The 20,230-nt window shown below is 41.7% G+C and overlaps 1 protein-coding gene across 1 annotated transcript; it reads left to right on the top strand.

The window, feature by feature from the left end:
- The first annotated feature begins 98 nt into the window (after positions 1-98).
- RARS1 (arginyl-tRNA synthetase 1) lies at positions 99-20,187 on the top strand. The gene is made up of 15 exons (XM_083430826.1): positions 99-413; positions 2,584-2,718; positions 4,317-4,511; positions 7,095-7,206; positions 8,216-8,316; positions 9,639-9,760; positions 10,667-10,787; positions 12,121-12,250; positions 12,772-12,876; positions 14,106-14,284; positions 14,905-15,014; positions 16,542-16,647; positions 18,450-18,622; positions 18,784-19,031; positions 19,976-20,187. The coding sequence occupies exons 1-15, from the start codon at positions 369-371 to the stop codon at positions 20,083-20,085; spliced, it is 1,992 nt and encodes a 663-aa protein (XP_083286952.1). The 5' UTR covers positions 99-368; the 3' UTR covers positions 20,086-20,187.
- The last annotated feature ends 43 nt before the right edge of the window (positions 20,188-20,230 follow it).

Raw genomic sequence — 20,230 nt, 5'->3', positions numbered from 1 at the left:
GACTGGATGCGCACGGGATGGCCCTCTTTTTTTTATTAGTCTTTTGTCTAGCGAGGAGGAACGATCCCTTGAATTAAAAACAATAATCATTTGGAAATTTGGTCCGTTGTGGGCGGGAAGTTTGCCGTTTTCTCCTCGCTCTGCTTGACTTTTACGCGGATTTCGCTCAGGGGGGCTGGACAAAAAGACACCTTTGCCTTGGAAGAGCGGAGCGCGCAAAGGGACCGGTAGAGGGGGCGCAAGAGCACGGAGCACCAGCACGGAGGCAAGACGGCTTTTTCTCCCGCTGCCGCTCTTGCCTGGAACTCACCATAGAGAACAGGAGTTCCGCTTCCGGTCCTGGTTTTCCTTTTGTCTGACCCGCGAGGATGGAGGTGCAGGTGGCTCAATGCGCGGAGCGGCTTCAGCGGCAGGTCAGAGGCGCGTGCGTCCTTCTCTTTTATGGGGCGCGGCTGGAAGGCGAAGAGGAGCGGGGGGCTCGGGGCGGCAGAGGCAAAGGGGGGGGGGCGGCGGCAGCGCGAAGCTGCTCGGAGGAGGCCGGGGGGGGCGGCGGCGGCGGGAGGCGTTGCTTATTCTGCCGCCAGCGCGGCGCTTCTTTCTCTTTCGAGGCTCTTACGTCAGCGCAGACCCCGCTTCTTCCCTCCTCCGTGCGAGCAAGGCGTGTGAGGCGTTCTCGCTTCCTCCTGGCTCCTTAGGGGCAGGGTCGTTGGGTGAAACCTTGACGCCAGCAGAAATGATTAAAACCAGGGCTGCTCACCTGCCCTTTTCGCCAGCTAAGTTGCCCCCACCCTTGCACGCTTCTCTCGGGTCAACGTCTGAAGTGGGCAGGGCCCCTGCAGAGAACAAGAGAGAGAGAGGTCGCGCGTGCATATTAGCTCTCATGGGCGGTACCTTGGGAAGCGCCCCTGTGTTGGAATTGGCAAAGCTAGGTTTCCTAAGGGCCCCTGCCCCGTCCTTTTTTTTTTTTTTTTTTTACAAGAAGAAAATTCCCCTGCCCTCACCCACCGATCAGTTATTTGTATTTTCGCACAACAGTGCAGTATAATTGAAGGTAACAACTGCTACGTTCTTGTTAAACCAAAACGAATCTCAAAAAACCGGAATATATCCATTGCCTTGGGCACGCTTGGATGGAGACCCTGTAAATTTGTAAATGTACTAGTAATAAATATCTAGTAATAAAATATCTGGAAAGTAAGCATTCCAAGACATGTAACAATTCTCTTTGTAAACCGGATACATGCAACAACTCTTGGCAGAAGGTGAATGGATTTTTAAAAAAATCCTTCAGTGCTTTTTTATACCATATTCCAAAGCTAAAGAGGCACATAGTTACATTTAATTTCTAGCATATGTGGGCATTTCTTAGAGAAAATTTCATTTACAGTAGGGTGCTGCTCATTACTAGCCTAACTTTTAGGTAGCTAAATAAATCTGAATCTGCTAATAGTAATTTTATTTCATAATAAATTTCTAATAACTATAATTTTGCCACATGAGACACTCTTCAGTCACAAGTTTAGGTGTGGTTAGCAATTTAATGAAATAGTTCATGAACTTGTTTTTGAGCTGGGGAACATGATGGGTAAGCCATGTGGAGACTTGTTCTTTTTTTGAAATGCAGGGCATGTTGTTTTGTTTGTGCTTCTAAAATAATTTCTGACAGGTGTTTGAGAGAGGCAAACTGAAAGAGTAGATAACCTGCAACATTTTGAGGGCTACACTTCATAATAATTTTAGTAGTGGAAACTGTTATTTCTGATTTTCATTACTTCAGCACTCAGGATAAACTTTATATGATAAAGTAGTTATACACATACAATATATTGGGAGGTCCTAGAAGGTGTAGGCTGCAAAAGGAAACAACAGAGCAGGTTTGTTGAGAGAAAGGGACTGATGGCTTCTGTTTCTTCCACAGCGTAGTTTCGTGTGGCACTTTCATTTCTCAGGCAGTTGTATTCCTAGGATGATAGACAAAATATTTTTGATGCTGCCTTTGATTTGTATCCAAATTTGATAAGGGGTGAAGGTAAACATATTCAGTAATCAGCCAAAGCAGGCAAACTGTCTCTGATGTCGGGGTACTTTGCATTCAGTTCTGGTTTCTTAGTTTTCCCCATAAAAGAGGAAGCATGGTAGGACCTTTTGAATAAAATAATACTGATACGTAACAATAGGTTCTCATCACTCACTCAGGTGGTGGTGAAACTCATAATGGATTATCTTTGCTCCATTCAATCAGTTCTGCTTGCACTACACAGAACAAGCCTACATTTAATGGAAATCTTAGATGATATGGTTATTATATGAATATCACAATCAGCACTGTTTATCTACTGTATATGTTGCTAGATAAAGTTCTATAATATCAGATTTTTAATGAAAAGCTAATGTCATTATGCTCCACCAGTCTTTCCTTAGGGATTGGTTGTTGCATTTGTTGCTACTAATTTTTAACAGTGTAGTTAGTTTAATTATGGATAATAAACACTAAAGATTAAATTTTGATGCAATCCCTATCATATATTACCATAGGGTAAGAAAGAGTAGGTTATATACTACTGGTTCTATTTTGCATCCTAGGAAAAGGAAATCAAGTTTCTGACTGCAGAAGTTGATCGTTTGAAAAACTATGGATGTTTGGGAGTTTCCCCAAATTTGGAAGGGTTGCGGGAAGAGAACGCAAAACTTAAATATCGCTTAAATGTTCTACAAAAGGTATGTTCCCTTTCTGAATAGTGTGAAGTGTGCAAAAAGTAAACGAATGGTCATGACTGTCGTGCTTCTCAAAATTATCATTTGTCATTGTGAAGAGAATGAGAAAATGTGATTAACGCAGGAGAGATTTCCCCCCCTTACTGTTGAAATCATTCTTCCTTTGAAATTTGTGCAGTATTGTTCTGTTTTACTGATATGTTGACCCTTAAGAAGCTCGTTTTAAAATGTTATGAAGAACTTAAAATAGTTAATTATACAGAAATGCATTTCTCTGTTTGATTATGTTGTCTAGGGCTGGGCAATAACCTGGTTTTAAACATCGCAATATATCACTAGCTAAACATTGTGATATATCAATATATCACAATGTCTGAAATAAGGATGAAGCTATGTAGAGGCATTAGCTGGCTTCACGGTTTTCCTCACATTGTGATTTTCCCATAACACACACACACACTGCCATGTCAAAAATTATGAAACTGATACCACAATATGGACTTCAGACCAGTTTTGAACAATATATCGCCCAGCCCTAATTGTCAGTATTCTTGTTCTTTGACCTGGGATGCATCTACACCAGCTGTTTCCCCCAGCGTACATCCAAGGAACAAGAATGCCTGGATGGGTTAGTTGGCTAGAGCATGATGCTGATAATACCAAGGTTGCAGCTTCAGTCTCCATATGGGACAGCTGCATATTCCTGCATTGCAGGGGGTCGGACTCATAGCTGCCAACGTTTCCCCTTTTTTAAGGGAAATTCCCTTATTCCGAATAGGATTCCTCACAAGAAAAGGGAAAAGTTGACAGCTATGGTTGGACTACATGATCCTCAGGATCCCTTCCAACTGTACAATTTTTTGATTCTAAGAGTGAGAGGCTGCACTTCATCCTGGTAGAGTCTCTGGTGCTGTAAATTAGGGCTGTACTTTTGGTGCTTTGAGAGGATGCAAGAAAATTGCTGCTTCGTTTAACAAGGCAGTCCTACCAAATACTTTTGCGTACATCTGGCTGGGGGTAGTCAAGGAACATTCTCCCCTCCCCAAATCTAGCAATTCTGCTCAGGGAAAAAGAGAGTTGCAATCTGCTTTTTAAAGTGGCAGGTTTTCTTTACACCACCACAAGTCTACTTGTAAACAAATGACTGTTTGCAATAATATTTCTTGAACATGAAAACCTTCTGCCTGCTACTTTCTCACACAGCAGGCTTTTGAAGCTGCGACAATCTTCATTCTCTTTAGCAGGGTATTTTATTTACAAATCATTTTTGTGTATGCAGCTATTTTATTGTTGTACTCTGAGCACATAAAGAGAGCATGTCTCCCTTTATAGATGGAAACTGACACAGCCATCGGGGTTTGCTAATCTTGGTTCACATGAAGTCTGATACATTTTGTAAGCAGTGCAAAGCATTCCTTTGCCCGTCAGCTGGAAGAAGTTGTGTTTCTGTAAAAAGCAGATTAGGATTTATGTGTGTTTGTGTTTACACACACATTTCATTTTAATCATGAACTATGTTTAGGGTCCTTGAATTGAGATGCACTGTTCCAATGGGCTCCTCAATTTGATGGATGGATAATTAGATTTGTGTTTTCATTTAGAGCCTTCAGGAAGAAAGGAGTAGAAGCAAGCCATCAAAAGGCATGATTAACATCAATAGTCGCCTTCAAGACATTTTTGGAGTGGCTATTAAAGCTGCGTATCCAGATCTGGAAAATCCTCCACTGTTGGTGACACCAAGTCAGCAGTCCAAGTTTGGCGACTATCAGTGCAACAGTGCTATGAGCATAACCCAGGTAATTCATAATGTGAGAATTTGTCGTTGTTCTCTAGTGCTGTATCCAAACAGCACAAAGCCACCCAGCTGAAAATATACATTGCTCAGCTTTGTGATAATGTTGTAGTTTGAGTGGAACAGGGAAAACCATCCACTCTATATCAGCCTCTCCATTTCTCAGAGAAATCTACCCTACAGTTGAGGAATCTTTTGCTGCACTCTTCTATTGTTTACATTGCCACATTTAAATGAACACAGTACACAGCAGACAAGTATTAAAGCATTTAAAATGAAGAAAATCAAGTCACATGCAAACATGAAAAATCATCAAAACTATGGAGGGAACGTGACAGGAAGCTCCATTATTCAAGCAGAGCTGCAGCGTTGGCTCAACCTGGAAGGATCACATATCATTTGTGGAAAAGCCAATATAATTTTGCCTCTGGGGCCCTCCAGATGTTGCTGGACTACAGCTTGCATAATTGCTGCTGGCCATACTAACTTATTACCCTCCTCATTTTGGCTTAGGGGGGGAAAATACATGTTTTTTAAAAAATGGTTTAATTTTGGCTTAACACTTTCTAGAATCTTACTCATTTGTGTTAATATGAAGCAGTGATTTACATTTTTGTAAACTGTCCTGAATAATGTACATGCTAGAATGTCAAGACCTGTATTTCCATATAAACAAATAAAATAACAGCAAGCTAGATCCTGAACTACAGAACAGCTACCTTTAAAAAAAAACAAAAACCCACCTCTAAAATCCTTACCAGTATAGTTTCCCCCTTTGATTTAAAAATCAATGTAAGTTTGCAGTGGAAGTTGGACTTCTTGTCACATCCCTTGGAGGATGGTAAAGTTACTAAGCAAATTGGCCTGGCAGAGATCTCTTTCCAAACAATACTGTTACGTGCCAGCCGGCAGCCTCTCGGCATGAACTTCTTTTGGAGAAACAGCTCCACAAATGTGTGTTCTCTTCTTCCTAGAGCTCATTAGCATATGCACTTGGGTGTCAGCCAGCCCAACACAAGCTTGCAGTGCCTTTTTAAAATATTTTTGACCGCTGCTTTACCCCAATTAAGTCACTGTTAGGAGTCTTGTCTGGTGCAGGTTTCTCAATGTCTGTATTGTTTGTATTCCTTGATATCATAAGGCCTCCCCTCCCTCCCCACAACTTTTGACAGCCCCTCCAGAGATCGGCATGGACACAAGCTGCTTTATGGAATGTCTCCACCCTGATGCACTTTTTGAGCTCTCTCTCTCTGCCAGCGTTGACACCCAAGACATGTCGCTGCTTACTTTGTGCAGTTTTGCAAGTGCTAGATGTTTGCTTGGCTGATCGTTACTTTCATTGAAATTGATTTCAGTAAACATACCCCCCTGCCCCGGCCATTTCCCAGACACTAAATTTGTTTTGAAATAGTATCTGTTCCTTAAAAAAAAGGAATCTCCCACACACCCATGCACCCACCTCCACACACTTTCCAGCCATCAAAAAATATGTTTCATCCCAAGTGAAGCAATGAAATTTTTGTTCTGTATCATTCATTCTGGACACCAGCCATTTGGAAACTCCTGCTTTTATCTTTAGCTCCTGCTCCATGTGAATGAGCAGTTTCTTGATGTATCGTGCAACATTTTTCAGAACACTCAGCACTTGACAAACAGCAAACATGTGGAAGCAGAATTCTAAAAGGTGAAGGGAGAGAGCTGTGTGTGTATGCGGGAGGGAGGGAGGGAGGGAAAGCAAAGGAGAAAGCAAGCAAGATATCTCTAAAACTAATAGCCGCCTAGCCCCTCCAGCTGAGAGTGCAAGCACAATATGCTAATGAGCATGTACAAAGACAAAACAGATTTGTGACAGCTTTCCACATTGGCAGGGCACATGGAGAGACTGTCGCCTGGCACGTACGCTCTTGTCATTTTTCGAGGATTGCTTTCTGAAGCCAAGCAATACATCGGAGAGAGAGTACTTGCCATAGAAAGACTACTTATTAGAAAGGAAACCTAGAATCCCCTACATTTTGCCATGGAAGATCATCTGGCTGTTGTCCTTCTCCAATACCAATTCCTTTCATAAAGATCAGTGGGTTCCTCCCTTTTGAATGTGTAGAACAGCTTTTGCAGTCTGGTGCCCTCTAGGATGATTCGGGATGCAACTCCCACCAGCCCAGCCAAAATCTGTAGGACACCAGGTTGGGAAAGGCCAGTGCAAAAGTCATCTGTAATGAGTTATGCATCTCAAAAGATGCATACTCAGAAGAATCATTTGAATTGCTTTGGCTTACATGTGGCAGATGTGGAATTGGCAACTGTCTGCTGCTCCCATTTCCTCTGACAGGAAATGGCAACAAAGGACCACACATATGCTTGAATAACAGTAGGGTCCTAGGGTATTTATTCAGTTTGTGATTGCCTCTGCTATATTTACCCAGGGGGATTTTCCAGGCAGGCTGGTTTCTTGACAAATTCCTGGGAAAAGGGAATTCCATTTTCATCACAGCTGCTCAAATGATATGAGCTTGTAGAGCTTTGCCTCAGGTTCTCTGTGTTCTCCTCAGTCAGGGATTGCGCTGAGACCTCTTGCTGTGTCTTTCAGATACTGCTCAAAACCAAGGAGCAAAAAGTGAGCCCGAGAGAAATAGCTGATAAGATTGCCAGAAACATTCCTGACAATGAATGCATCGCAAAGATTGAAATCGCCGGTCCTGGTACAGTTACTCTGTTTTTACTTTTCTGTTATGAAGTATTATGATGAAATGACTCAGTAGAATTCTGAGTCCTTTAGAGATGAACTAGAGATGAACTATAGGAGGATAAAGGGAATCCTTTCCTTAAGCTTGATCCCTATTCACCCTACCAGGAATTCTGACGTGTACCCCTGTGACATTCTGGCTTCCATAGGCAGAGGAGTACAGTCGTACCGAATCCATTCCGGAAGTCCATTCGACTTCCAAAATGTTTGAAAACCAAAGTGCAGCCTCTGATTGGCTGCAGGAAGCTCCTGCGGCCAATCGGAAGCTGTGGAAGCCCTGTCAAGTGTTCGGCTTCCAAAAGAACCTTCGAAAACCGGAACACTCACTTCCAGTTTTTGATCGTTCGGGAGCCGGAATGTTTGATTCCCAGGGTGTTCAGGAGCTGAGGTACGACTGTACTCAGTTGGGCATTTATTAGGAAGGTTGCACCGTGTGATAATTCTCTGAGTTTCAGCTTGGTATTTGTGACAGTTGGGAAGCATTTTAATTATCTCTGCAGTTAAAAATGAATGTGGCTCTTTCAGCGAGGTTAGCAGCAATTTAAATGAAGACGTTTTGGAGAGAAATTAAAATAATCTTCCCTATATAAATATTATCATTCTACTTAATCATATACATTACCTGAGTGCTTGCAAAATAAAGAAGAAACTTTATTGAAACCCAGTGCCCCTCAGTGAAAGTGATGCTCCTAGCAAACTAATTGCTGACCAAGGCTGCTTACAGGACAGCATCTGTTGTCTGGACAATTGGCTTCTGTTATTTATTGATGAAAACCAATGGCACTTTGTCCTTGTATCGTTATCAAATTGATTTTTTCCCCTGTCACTGCAAATGAGTTGCCCTGTTATGGGTAATTATGCAATACTGTGTTTTTAGCAAAGTATGTGCTCTGTGCAAAAGAAATCAAGGCCTTAATATGTATATAGTCTCAGGAATCATTTTCACTTTGTATGCTTTTCTGAAGGTTTCATTAATGTGCACTTGAAAAAGGATTTTGTATCTAAACAACTAAGCAGTATGCTGGTGAATGGAGTTCAGCTGCCTGCTCTTGGTGAAAGGAAGAAGGTATGATAGTAAATGGTTAACTGGGTCTTTTCTTAGGTACTGCTGCTTAATGTTCAAGGCAAAGTGTGCATTTGCAGATAAACTATTTCAGTTGTTTAATATGCACTCAGTCTGCAGACACACTAGAGCAGGGTTCCAGAGCCCCACATGGCATGTTCCGTGCCCTTCTTAAGGTCAGAGGTGGCTGTTTGCAGCCATTCCTTACCTCCACCCCACCCACCCCGGTCTTGTTAGCGTTGAAGTGTTTTATGTGAATGGGCATCTTTGGTGTTCTAATGTTTGACGGATGTAAAAGGGGACATTTTGAGTTGTGTTCTGTAGAGTGCCAAGGATTCTCATTGAATGTTCTCCCCTGCACATCGGCTACAGGAGAGGCAGAAAGTCAGAAAGTCCCATTGCTTAGTCCTAATATTTAGTTGAATTGCCTCCCTTCATTTTTTTATTTTATTTTTTTATTTTTTTGACAAGTTCTGTGAATCAACTTTTAGTTTTTTGTTTGTTCAACACTTTTGACACCTTGTGAAGCGGTCAGTGGCCCAGTTTGCAGATAATGCTAAGCGTGCATACGCAGGCTCCTGGAGAAAGAATTGCAGCAAGCATGCTCCTCTCCTGATGGTGTTGCTCTGTTACCCAGTGCTAAGCTATGGTTTGACATATCATTACATCCAAGCCAAGATCTGTGTTTTTTGCCTCTCAAATAAATCATGAGTTGTAAACCAAGAACAAACTTTGGTTACAGCTCATGGTTTGTCTGGAGCATGACAAGTCGCAAGCCTGGGTTTGGATAGGGCCCAGATAGCATGAGAGCAGCAGAATTAAGGGAGGAGTGAAGCAGCTGTAATCTTCCCTCCAGAAGCCTGCATGTTTCCCCACTCATGCTAAGCCATGGTTTGGCTTGCTGTTATGTGTGAGCCAGGTCAGTTGGGTGCACGGTGAGTGTAAGCACCAGCAGCCATGTAGAACTTGCACAAACGAGCAGCGTAAACAGGACTTTATATATTACCTTGTCGGTGTGGATAGTATCTGAAGGTGTCCGTAACTGAACAGCGTGAACAAAATATTCACTATTTGGCTCACTTAGGCCCTGTGCATATGCAGTACTCGGTGCAGGAAATCATTCAACATCACTTGGAGATTATGTTTAACGAGCGCATAATATGCGCAATTCTCTTCATGCTTCCCACAATAACCAGTGAATGTGTACAACAGCCAGTGTTTATGTGCATTTCCTAATTGCAGATATATATAAATGATGCTTCTTTGAAAAAATACTTTGCACTGTTTATAATGCGCATATTTTTCATTTCTTCTCCTACATAAAGGTGGTGATTGACTTCTCCTCCCCTAATATTGCAAAAGAGATGCATGTAGGTCACCTGAGATCAACTATAATTGGGGAGAGCATGTGCCGCCTCTTTGAGTTTGTGGGGTTCGATGTACTAAGGTAAGTCCAGCCATGGTAGAATTGCATAAATGCTCAAAATGTATATGGGCACACGCTTTCATGTCTCTTGTCAATGTGGATTCTCAGTAATTGCCTATACAGCAGTGTTGCTATGTTCCATGGAAGTGCTATTCCTTTATGAAAATCACTGCAGAACCCTATGTTTTGAACCCTGCACACATCCACCATCCTTTAATTAACCTTACTTTTCCTTCTAGAACTCTTTCAGAAACACCCCCCCCCCCTTTTTCTCAGAACCTCTCAGGGTGCCAAGCAGGGCTGACCACACCTCTTGTGGTGTAGCTGCAAAGCATCTGGGAACCCTGCACAAGGGATTTTGACAGGGTTGTCCCACCCACCTGTCGAATTTGGCCTGTGGGGTGGGACCAGATAGAGATCTGCCCCCCCTCCCAGTTCCCCACCTTTGGCTTGAATGCATCCAACTTGCCCTTTACCTACTGTCCTTGACATTTGACATACACCATGCAACACGGCATTGAGATCTAACTTGATTTGAATGTCAATGCAAGTTGCTTCCTAATTATAGCCTGGAGTCACCTATCTTCTGCATTTCACTCCACAAACATCTTAAAGCTTCAAAGGAGAACAACGGTCTCCATCCTGTAGTAGATATAACTTTACTGCAACAAATTTGCCTAATTAATTTAGAAAATTAAATCACCTTCCAACTTGTTTTTTAGGAAAGGATGGTGTATGAGTTGCACAATTAATTATGCCCATAATCCCCAAACAAACCACATACATGATTTTTAAATATTTTTTTAGCAGTCCATTTCCTTCACAGGAGCACTTCAGAGCAAGCCTTGTATGTTATCCACAGCTCTATTCAGAAGATATTTCAGTTCTGCTTACAGTCTCACTTGTTTTGTGATCTTTACTGTCTAGATTAAACCATTTAGGAGATTGGGGTACCCAGTTTGGCATGCTTATTGCTCACCTCCAAGATAAATTCCCAGACTATCTGACTGTTTCTCCTCCCATTGGAGATCTCCAAGCTTTTTATAAGGTATGTTTTATTTCAGATATATGGTTACCCCTCCTGTTGTTGTTGTTGCTGCTGCTGCTGCTGCTTAACATTGCTTAGAGCTGGGTTGGCTAACTTGTGGCCCTCCAGGTGTTGCCCTACCCCTGGCCATGCTGCTGATGGGGCTGTGGTGCAACGACCTCTGGAGAACAACAAGTTAGCCACCCCTGGATGAGAGGATACTAATAGCACTTGAAAATGTATACATCCTGCCTGAGGGTTTTGCTCTTGGTAAGACCAGAAGGAAGTACTGGTTGAGGGAAGGTTTAGAGCACTTAACAAAATAAAAAATCAGATGGCAGCCATTTCCATGGAGGAATTTGAAGGAACTCTGCATGAACTATGGTTGCAATCTATGCTTAGCTGTCTTGTAAACGTCTACAAAAACGTATTTTGCTGTAAGACTTTCATAATGATTGAAGTGAGTCAGTGCAGAGACTTAGGATGAGAGAATAAGTTGAGTAACAAACAGTGGGTGAAATCAAATATTGTACAAGCTGAAGTAACAGCACTACCTCCTTCCTCTCCTATCCCCCCATCCCCTGCAGCTTCTGTGCTCTCCCAGGTCTGCTCTGAAAGGTCCCCCAGCCATCCAGAGCAGATTGTGGAGACTGCAGCAGATAGAAGAGGAAAAAGTAGTTCCACTGGGTGAACAGTTTGATGTCAACTAATATTGCAAATGTTTTAATCTTCTGAAACTTCCATGCATCGTAACCCTCCTTATTGAAACAAAGGCAGTTTATATAAAGATTGGACTAATTGCAGAGTCACCTTTTTGAAAATGGTAAAATAAATATACAAACAGATTCTGTATACTCATTCCTGATGGCTTAAAAGGCCCAATCCAGGATCTGCTGCATGGATTTGATACTGTTCATCACCTATTTCTAGAGGGGTAAGAGGGCAACAATATTGGATCAAATTCTGCTCTTGATCAAATCGTTGACAGCATTAAGCATAATTCTTGATTATCAATTTATCTTGAGAATTCATAAAATGAGAGTTGCTGGGATGCAGGGCTCTTCGGTGATGACCAATTCTTCACTTAGTTCTCATTGGAAACTTGGAGAATCCTCTCCAGATACTGCACAACAATTTATATGTGCTAATACATGGAGAGGTTCAGGCTGCTGTTGGTGGATGTTCCCCTGGGATATTAATGACAAGCATTAGGCGACTCAATATTGTCTATTTGATCTGTTTCGACCATTAAAAGTATTTCTCTTTACTATTTATTATCTGTGCTTTTGTTTGATTTGTTTTAGTATATTGTGGAGGATATTGTTTCATGGTGTCTGTATTCTTCTTAACCTAGGAATCTAAGAGAAGATTTGACACAGAAGAGGAGTTTAAGAAGCACGCATACCGATGTGTGGTGCTATTACAGAGCAAAAATCCAGATTTCATTAAAGCTTGGAAACTTATATGTGATGTGTCCCGGAAAGGTGACTAGGAATTATGCTACCTCTATCTTTTAAGGATCCACCTCTTTTTCAAGTGGACCACTTTTGGCAGTTTTGGATTATGAGGATTATTATTAGTGTTGTTGTTGAAGCCCTGTAAAAAGACGGATTTGAGGGTGATAGTTTCAGGAGTCACAACAAAGAGCTTGTGGCACTTTTGTTTTGACAAAATCTTTTCTAACCTAGATGCATGGAGTGAGAACCTCAGGTGCTTTTGTGTGTGTGTTTCTGTATGTGCACACACAAATATACATATATAGGTGTGAAGGAAAACAAATTAAAAAGTTGTAGCTGAATGGCAATGCAAAAAGTACAGTTAGCGTTTAGATGTGTTCAGATTGATTCTTTAGAGCAGCATTTTAGTAGTAGTGAACAAACATGACCTAGCAAGGCTGGTCTAAAGCCAGTACCTCAATTTCCTTATTTTACTATGATGTTGATGATGCATTATATGAAGTAAATGAAAGGGCTCAAAATTCCTCATTTCACTGTTTCTTGGTCAGAGTTCCAAAAAATCTACGATTGCTTGGACGTCACCATAATAGAGAGAGGAGAATCTTATTATCAAGATAAGATGAATGATATCGTGAAGGAGTTTGAAGAAGGAGGTAACACAACTATTTGCAGAACGGGCAATTAAATTCCTCAAGACTGTTTTTCACCATAGTACAATGGGTTTCTAAAGCTCTTTGATAAGCTTGTATTTTACCATAGAAGTGGGGAATCCTTACCACTACCACCCAAGAACCACAGTCCTTTAGAAGTAGTGTGCTGGGGGGAGGGTGGTCGCATGGCAGTGACACAGTCCCATCCATTCAAGCATATCCCATGAATCCATTCTTGCTTGTGCATGCACACACACACACAGACTCTCTTTCCTACTATTTGCCTTGGGAGAAAACTTCTCATTTGCTCCAATGGCAGGGCTCTGGATCTGGTTAGGGATCCTGAGGCAGAGAGGCTTTAACACTTTGCTTTCTGCTGTAGTCCAAAAGTAGATAATGGCCCTGCAGCTGCTGTTAGCTTTAAGGAAAAAACTCCCATTGAAGCAAGTTGAAGTTCTTCCAAATGCAAATTACAGGTGGCTGATCCAGATTAGGCAGGCTCTCAGGAGGCAGCAAAAGGTTAAAGCTTCCAGATCAGGAATCAACATGGGCTTCTGCTCCCCCAGTTTCCATGCTAGCAAGGAAGGAAGAAAAGCCCTCATTCTGCAGCCAGCATGAAAGCTGAGGAGTAGAGGCCCCAGGGACCAGATGGAAGTGCTGCAAAGTGGGAACGAAAGGTTATTCAAAAGATGGCACTGTGCATTTGGAAAGATAATGTTTGAGCACCGAACTACATGCAAATGCTGCAGCAGGGGCACTTATGGAAAGAACCTCTCAGCAAGAGGAGAGATCCTAAAGTCTACTACTTGCCCTCCTCACTACCACCACCCTCCAGGCTGTGTTTACTGTTTTCTTTTGCTTAACCAGCCTCTGGAACCAGCTATGAGGAAATGACCCAGAGGTGGATGAGCTCTGCTGGAGAGAACTGGCAGGTGCAAAATCTTTTTAAACACTCATCTGTCCTGCCAGTTCTCACTAGCAGGTTCCCCTCAGCGCCCACATTTGTGTTATCTTGGCAAATGTAGGTATGGGAAAAAGCACATCCCAGGAGAATGTGTAGGTTCTAACTCTGTATACCTGCTGTCATGGCATTTTGTAGCATGACAAAATAGGTTGGTTGTTAAGTGTTCTTCATTGAAAGGTTTTGTATTTGTGTTTTTATTTGTACATTACTGTGTAAAAATACCTTGCTTTCCAAACCTTATTTCTCATTCATTTATTTCTACCCTTAGGATTTGTGCAAGTGGATGATGGTCGGAAGATTGTATTTGTTCCAGGGTATTCCGTTCCCTTGACAATTGTGAAATCTGATGGGGGGTTCACATATGACACCTCAGATTTGGCAGCATTGAAACAGAGACTGTTTGAAGAAAAAGCTGATTATATAATTTATGTGGTAGATAGTGGACAGGTGAGTTTCACTGACCTTTATTTTGTAGTCCTTTGTTTTTCAGGTTTTTAGCTTTTTGAGTGTTGGTGTGACACTAAAACTACACACTAGTGTATTCTTCTCTTTCTAGTTGCTTCTCCTTTGTCTTAAAACAGGATTCTGAATCATAATAAATTACATCCACCCCATATTTTAAGCCTACAGATCAAGCCACCTTATTCACAGTACTGTAAAGGGCAGAAGCATTTATATATATATTTAAAGAAAAAAAACTCAAAGTAGTTAACAGCACATTAAAACATTAAAAACAACACTATCCAGAATACAATATTACTGAAGAAAGTAAAATACAAAGTATGCATGCAGAGTCACAGAATTAACAGGTAACTAAAATACTATCTTAAATATTTCAAAAGAAAATATTACAAAGGAGGTCGGCTACAGAATGCACATTTAATGTAGCAAAGTTAACACATGTAGAGTTTGGAATGTCATCTACCAGGGAGTCTTTAGTTATGGTTTCTGCATTACAGGGGGCTGGGCTCGATGACCCTGAGTGTCCCTTCCAGTTTGACATTTCTATTATTACGTTAGTGCTGGTGCTTTACCATTAGTTGCTTTAATGACGTGTTGCTTTGCAGGCTGTGCACTTACAAACCATATTTGCAGCGGGTCAGATGATCGGCTGGTATGACCCCAAAGTGACCAGAGTAACTCATGCTGCTTTTGGAGTGGTGTTGGGAGAAGACAAGTAAGTTTGCAGATAATTTCTTCAGTATACAGTAGACTGAATTGTGTTGCTATTCACAGACTGGAAAGCTCAGGATTCCTTTCTGTTAAAGAGGTGTCATGTGATCACCAAGGAACTCCTTATGTGCATTGGCTTTGTACTTCAAATCTTCTATCCTTGTGTTTATGTAAGAGCACCCCATAGGCTGCACATTAGAAATTCCAGGCTTCCTGCCTTCTAGCTGCAGCTCCTTGTGCTGCTTCAGAAACGAGTCCAGAGTATTTCCCACCTAAAGTGTCTCCTGGGTGTGTGTGTGCAAGGAGCATGGTAGTTATGGTAGAAAGTGTGCCTCTTTAGGTTCCGTACACAGACTTCGGCAACCCTTGCAGCTCTTGTAGATTCTGATTGTTGTGCATTGCTATAGTTATTGAAAAATGCAATGTTAAGAATAGATAAATCCTTTAGTGAATGTGGGTCTCAATGCTAACATAATCATGTAGGAATAATGTCATGCATGGTATTGGTTGTTAACTTCTGGTCAACATGTAGATAACTTGCAGATAATAGCAAATATGTTCCTGAAATCAGAAATTTTACTATAGGACTTAACAGGGTGGTGTTTTGTGCTATTGAATAACTGGACTCATCTGTTGCATTACTGGTTCCCAAAACTTTCATTGTGAGTGCCTCTCTGGGCCTAACTCTTTTTCTGTCATTTGAGCTTGAAATCATGTACCAAATCAGTTTGTTGAGTTTTTCTTATTTGTCGGCACACTTCACATTTAGAGAATAGCCATTGCTATTCCAGCGTTACCTTCATTTTGCACTTTTCTCGTTAGGTGTATGGCACTGCATCCTCACTGCAACCTCGTGGCCCATTGTAAATATACATGCTTCTTTGATGTACGTTCGGAAGCTTCACTGCTATGTTACAACATCATATATTGGTTTACATCTGTTCCCTTGTTCCTAATGGTTATAATGAAAGAACAGCTGTGCAATCTCTTTCTTGATATGCATGTCAGGATTCTGCTGTCTGTGCTGGAAATTGGAAATTTGTGCAACTATATCTGCCCATCACACATTATGCACTTTTTATGGGTATTATTATCTGTTTTGGTAGCAATCACAAGTTAGGTAGTACTCAAGAGCAGGTAGCAGTGTACTGTTTTGCTTTGGGAACACTTGCTACTTCTGCCTCCCCCTTTTTATAACTGACTGTACCCATTCCTTCCTGGGGCTGTGCTGATCTTTCCTCTCTTTCTGTATCCCTATATTAGTTGGATTATAATCCTGCTGAATTGTAATGGTATGAGTGTGGCCACAAATTTAAAATCTATGTAGTTCAGTGATGCAGTGCTTGAGCTGAAACAAAATATGTATTGTATCTTTCATGCAACAAGGTGTGTGTCTGGGGTAATGTATCTATGTTGGTGAAAAGACCAGCAATAGTTTCACTGTTTGACTGTTTTCATCTGGAGTAAAACTTTCTACTTGAAAATGAGTTGTCTACTTAGAAAAGCCACAATTTCCATCTTTTGTTGCCAGAAAAAAATTTAAAACCCGTTCTGGAGATACGGTACGGCTGATTGACCTTCTTCAAGAGGGACTTAAGCGTTCAATGGACAAACTGAAGGAAAAGGAAAGAGATAAGGTAACAATGGGCTTCCTTTTTCCAGTGTCAAGAAAGTAGACTTTATTCTTCTTGTATCTGGTTCTTGTAAGGGAGCATGTTGCTGGCTTGTAGCACAAACTCAACCCAAGACCTGCCGGGGTTAAGAGTTCAGCAGATCTTGTCCTTTCCCAGTTATGGCAGCTTAAGTCCTTCACCCGAGCTCATCTGGCAGAATTTAAGACAGTAGGACAGAACAACGTGATAATTACTCTATTGGATCATGTGACTTAGCAACCCAGTGCAATTTAGTCATCAAAAAGGGTAGTGTAAGTGAAATTCTTCTGGGGAAGTTTGGAATAGGCATGTTACGCCAGCTTTCTAAAGCTATGATTGCTCTGTTAATCTGTCCACATATTTGTCTAGCCTCATCATATGATGGCAGTGAATTTGCTGTGTTGCCAATAGTACTTTTCCCTGACTTTGTCCGGGGAGTTGACCTCACTGCTTAGTGTTAGGAGAAAGCTGTTCAGATCTCTCCGAAGTGAAATATGGTAGCATAGACAGTTGGTGTTCATTCTCATTCCTACAAATTCATGTGATATATTCTGTACTTAACTATACAGAGCCCCAAAAGCCTGTGTACCCAAGCACATTTGAAAATGTATATGAAAAGTAAGTCTGTGGGAAAATGAGCAGAAAGATTTGTTTTCAGTGGTATTGACTGCAGACACTGTCTTCTGTGGATGTCTGGATCCTGTTAGGATTACAGGATAAATGAGAAGTAACAGAATTGAAAGAATGCCACTGACTAGCAAAACTAGTGTGTGTGTGTGCGCGCACGCGCGCAGAACTTTCCATTCACATATGACATTTTATTTCACAGTGCCAGTGTTATTACTTAAAAGCAAAAAGAAGAAAGATGGGGTCTGATCTTGATAATTTCTTTTTGAATTAGGTTAGCTTTGGATTTTTCTCATGGAAATAGGTTAAAGTAATGAATCCATGTTATTTGTCTAACTTGCAGCACTCACAATTGTGCTGCAAAACACCAAATATAATTTGGGGGGTAATAGGTCAATTACCATAAGAGCTAAAAGTGGAACCACCTGTAGGAGAGCATGTGTACCTCTGCTCATCAGAACCAGTGTATAAAACATGGTTGGCTATTACATTATGCTTATTTGAGAGTTTCCCAGGGGAATCTTCCAGAGGGTTAGGTAGATTACATGAGCTCCTCACCAGGGGTGGGGAGTCTGTGGCCTTCAATATGTGATTGAATTACAGCTCCCATCAGCTTTAGGAGCTGTGGCCAATGTTTAGAAATATTAGAGAGCACTACAGTCTTAACCACAAGGGCCACAAGTTGTCTATATCTGCCTTGGACTTTTTCAAGCTTCATGTTTTAAGAATATTGAATTTAAAACATGAAAATAAAAGCCCCGCCTGCCCCCAAACTCTGTCGCTTGAACTTTTTATCTGGTCCACAAAGTAAATCTTATTTGCATTCCAGTAGATGGCAGCAGAGGATAAAATGACAGGTTAGTAGATCAGTTTGTGTGTGGCTTCTGCATGGGCCATCAGCTTCATTTGCTCAGAGTAAAATTGTCCCAAAGCTCTAGACATCACTGGTCACCTTGCCAGGGGCTGTGTAATTGCTACCACTTCCATGGCTGGTGTCATACTCTGTGAATGTATCAAGCTTCTGCTCAAATGATTTCAGCTGTTCAGAATATGTTTGCCTTGGGTTCACTTCAGTTGCTGTTCAGTCTCGGTTTCCCCAGTTCTGTCCCCTGGTTTTTTGGTGCAGCCTTGTCACAATATGTGTTTTATTTCTCTCACAGGTTCTTACTCCTGAAGAACTGAAGGCAGCTCAGACCTCAGTTGCCTTTGGCTGCATCAAGTATGCAGATCTTTCCCATAACAGAATAAATGATTATATCTTCTCTTTTGACAAAATGCTTGACGACAGAGGAAATACTGCTGCTTATTTGCTGTATGCCTTCACGCGAATCAGGTAAAGAAATTGCTAGCTTCTAAATTTAAGATGTTGTGAGGTTTAAATACATGTATTGGACAATTACAACCTGATACTGCTGCATTTCCAACTTTGATGTTGGAAGATCGACTCAGCTGCATTCCTATTGAGTCTAATATGAGACTTGTTTTTTGTGGCAGATCTATAGCAAGGCTGGCCAATATTGGAGAAGAGACACTGCAGAAGGCAGCTACACAAACGGAGATAATATTGGACCATGAGAAGGAATGGAAACTAGGCAAATGCATTTTGAGGTTCCCTGAGATTTTGCAAAAGATTTTAGATGATCTTTTACTGCACACCCTTTGTGACTACCTCTATGAACTGGCTACTACATTTACTGAATTCTATGACAACTGCTACTGTGTGGAAAAAGACAGACAAACTGGTGAGTTAAGTTCATTTTAAAGGAGATAAGGGACAAGTATAGAGGGTTGCAGGGGGCCAGAGAGAGTAATGGATGTAAGGGGAGGTACCCCAGTCATATATCTTCAAGGTTCTTTGTAAACTAAAAGGGTAGAAACATCTACTTTATGTATGTGTTGTGGCAGAGGGGCAGCTTAACTTGAATTTTGAGTAAGAGTAATGGTTATTCAGGGAGTTTTTCTATGAGTAGAATAAAACATTTTAGAGGAATCTACTCTTTTCCCTTTTTGGAACTAAGTGGTCCATTGATTCAATCACTGAAATTTCCTAGGCATGGGGCAGTGGTACTGTTTTCTTAATTGAGCAGCACAGTGGCATAACTGGTGGGTGGGTGGGTGGTCCCAGGCACATTTGGGGGGGGGGGCGCAACCAGGTTTCCCCTCCACAAAAGGGGAGACTGCTGCCACCCTCCAGGAGGGAGGAAGAGGGTGTGGTTGAGGAAAGCCTGCTTCTCAGCTGATCAAGTGCCCTGCTTGCATGAGCCAGAGTGGGGGCTTTGTTAAATTGCTCTGCGGGTGGCTGTGTGTCCCTCAGCAGAGCAGTAAGCTGCCTGCCCACTTGGTTCCTCTGTGTATGGTGGCTGAGGGACTCAAAAGCGGCTGTAGTGCTGCTGGGTGAGGCCTTCATACCAGTCCTAGAGCAAGGGCAGATGAGAGCAACATGGCTTCCCCTCTCCACTGCGCTCTGGAGTGTGAGTGCAGCCCCCATGCTAAATTTTGCAAGCCTGGGGTGTGATTGGACTGTTTCGAAGCAGTGGGCTTCCACCGTGCCCCCTTGGGATGTAGCAGGGTACTGTGGAGTACTATTGCACAGAAATGTGAAGGGACCAGAGAGAGACAGCTGGCTCTGCTGACTAGTAATCTGGATAGCAACATATCTCACTTGGTTTTTTTGTCTCTTGTGTAGGCAAAATAGTGAAAGTGAACATGTGGCGAATGCTCTTGTGCGAAGCAACAGCTGCTGTTATGGCCAAAGGTTTTGACATCTTGGGAATCAAACCAGTGCAGAAAATGTAACTATTGTTGACTTTTCAGATAACTTTTCTACACACAAAAATGAACTATTTAGTTGACTATTATGGCCTATTTGAAAAATAAAAATGTTTGTTTCATTGTCTCTACTCCATGTTGTAGGGCAGTATTTATTGTAACTGCTTAGATC

Source organism: Podarcis tiliguerta (genome assembly GCF_965153285.1).
Source record: "Podarcis tiliguerta genome assembly, chromosome: 2".
Lineage (NCBI taxonomy): Eukaryota > Metazoa > Chordata > Lepidosauria > Squamata > Lacertidae > Podarcis > Podarcis tiliguerta.
This window is presented reverse-complemented; position numbering and strand designations above follow the sequence as displayed.

Coding starts and splice junctions, on each gene's coding strand:
- RARS1 (XM_083430826.1), top strand. CDS start 369: ATGGAGGTGCAGGTGGCTCAATGCGCGGAGCGGCTTCAGCGGCAG. Junction 10,788..12,120: donor ATCTCCAAGCTTTTTATAAG/GTATGTTTTATT, acceptor TTCTTAACCTAG/GAATCTAAGAGAAGATTTGA. Junction 18,623..18,783: donor TATGCCTTCACGCGAATCAG/GTAAAGAAATTG, acceptor TTTTTGTGGCAG/ATCTATAGCAAGGCTGGCCA.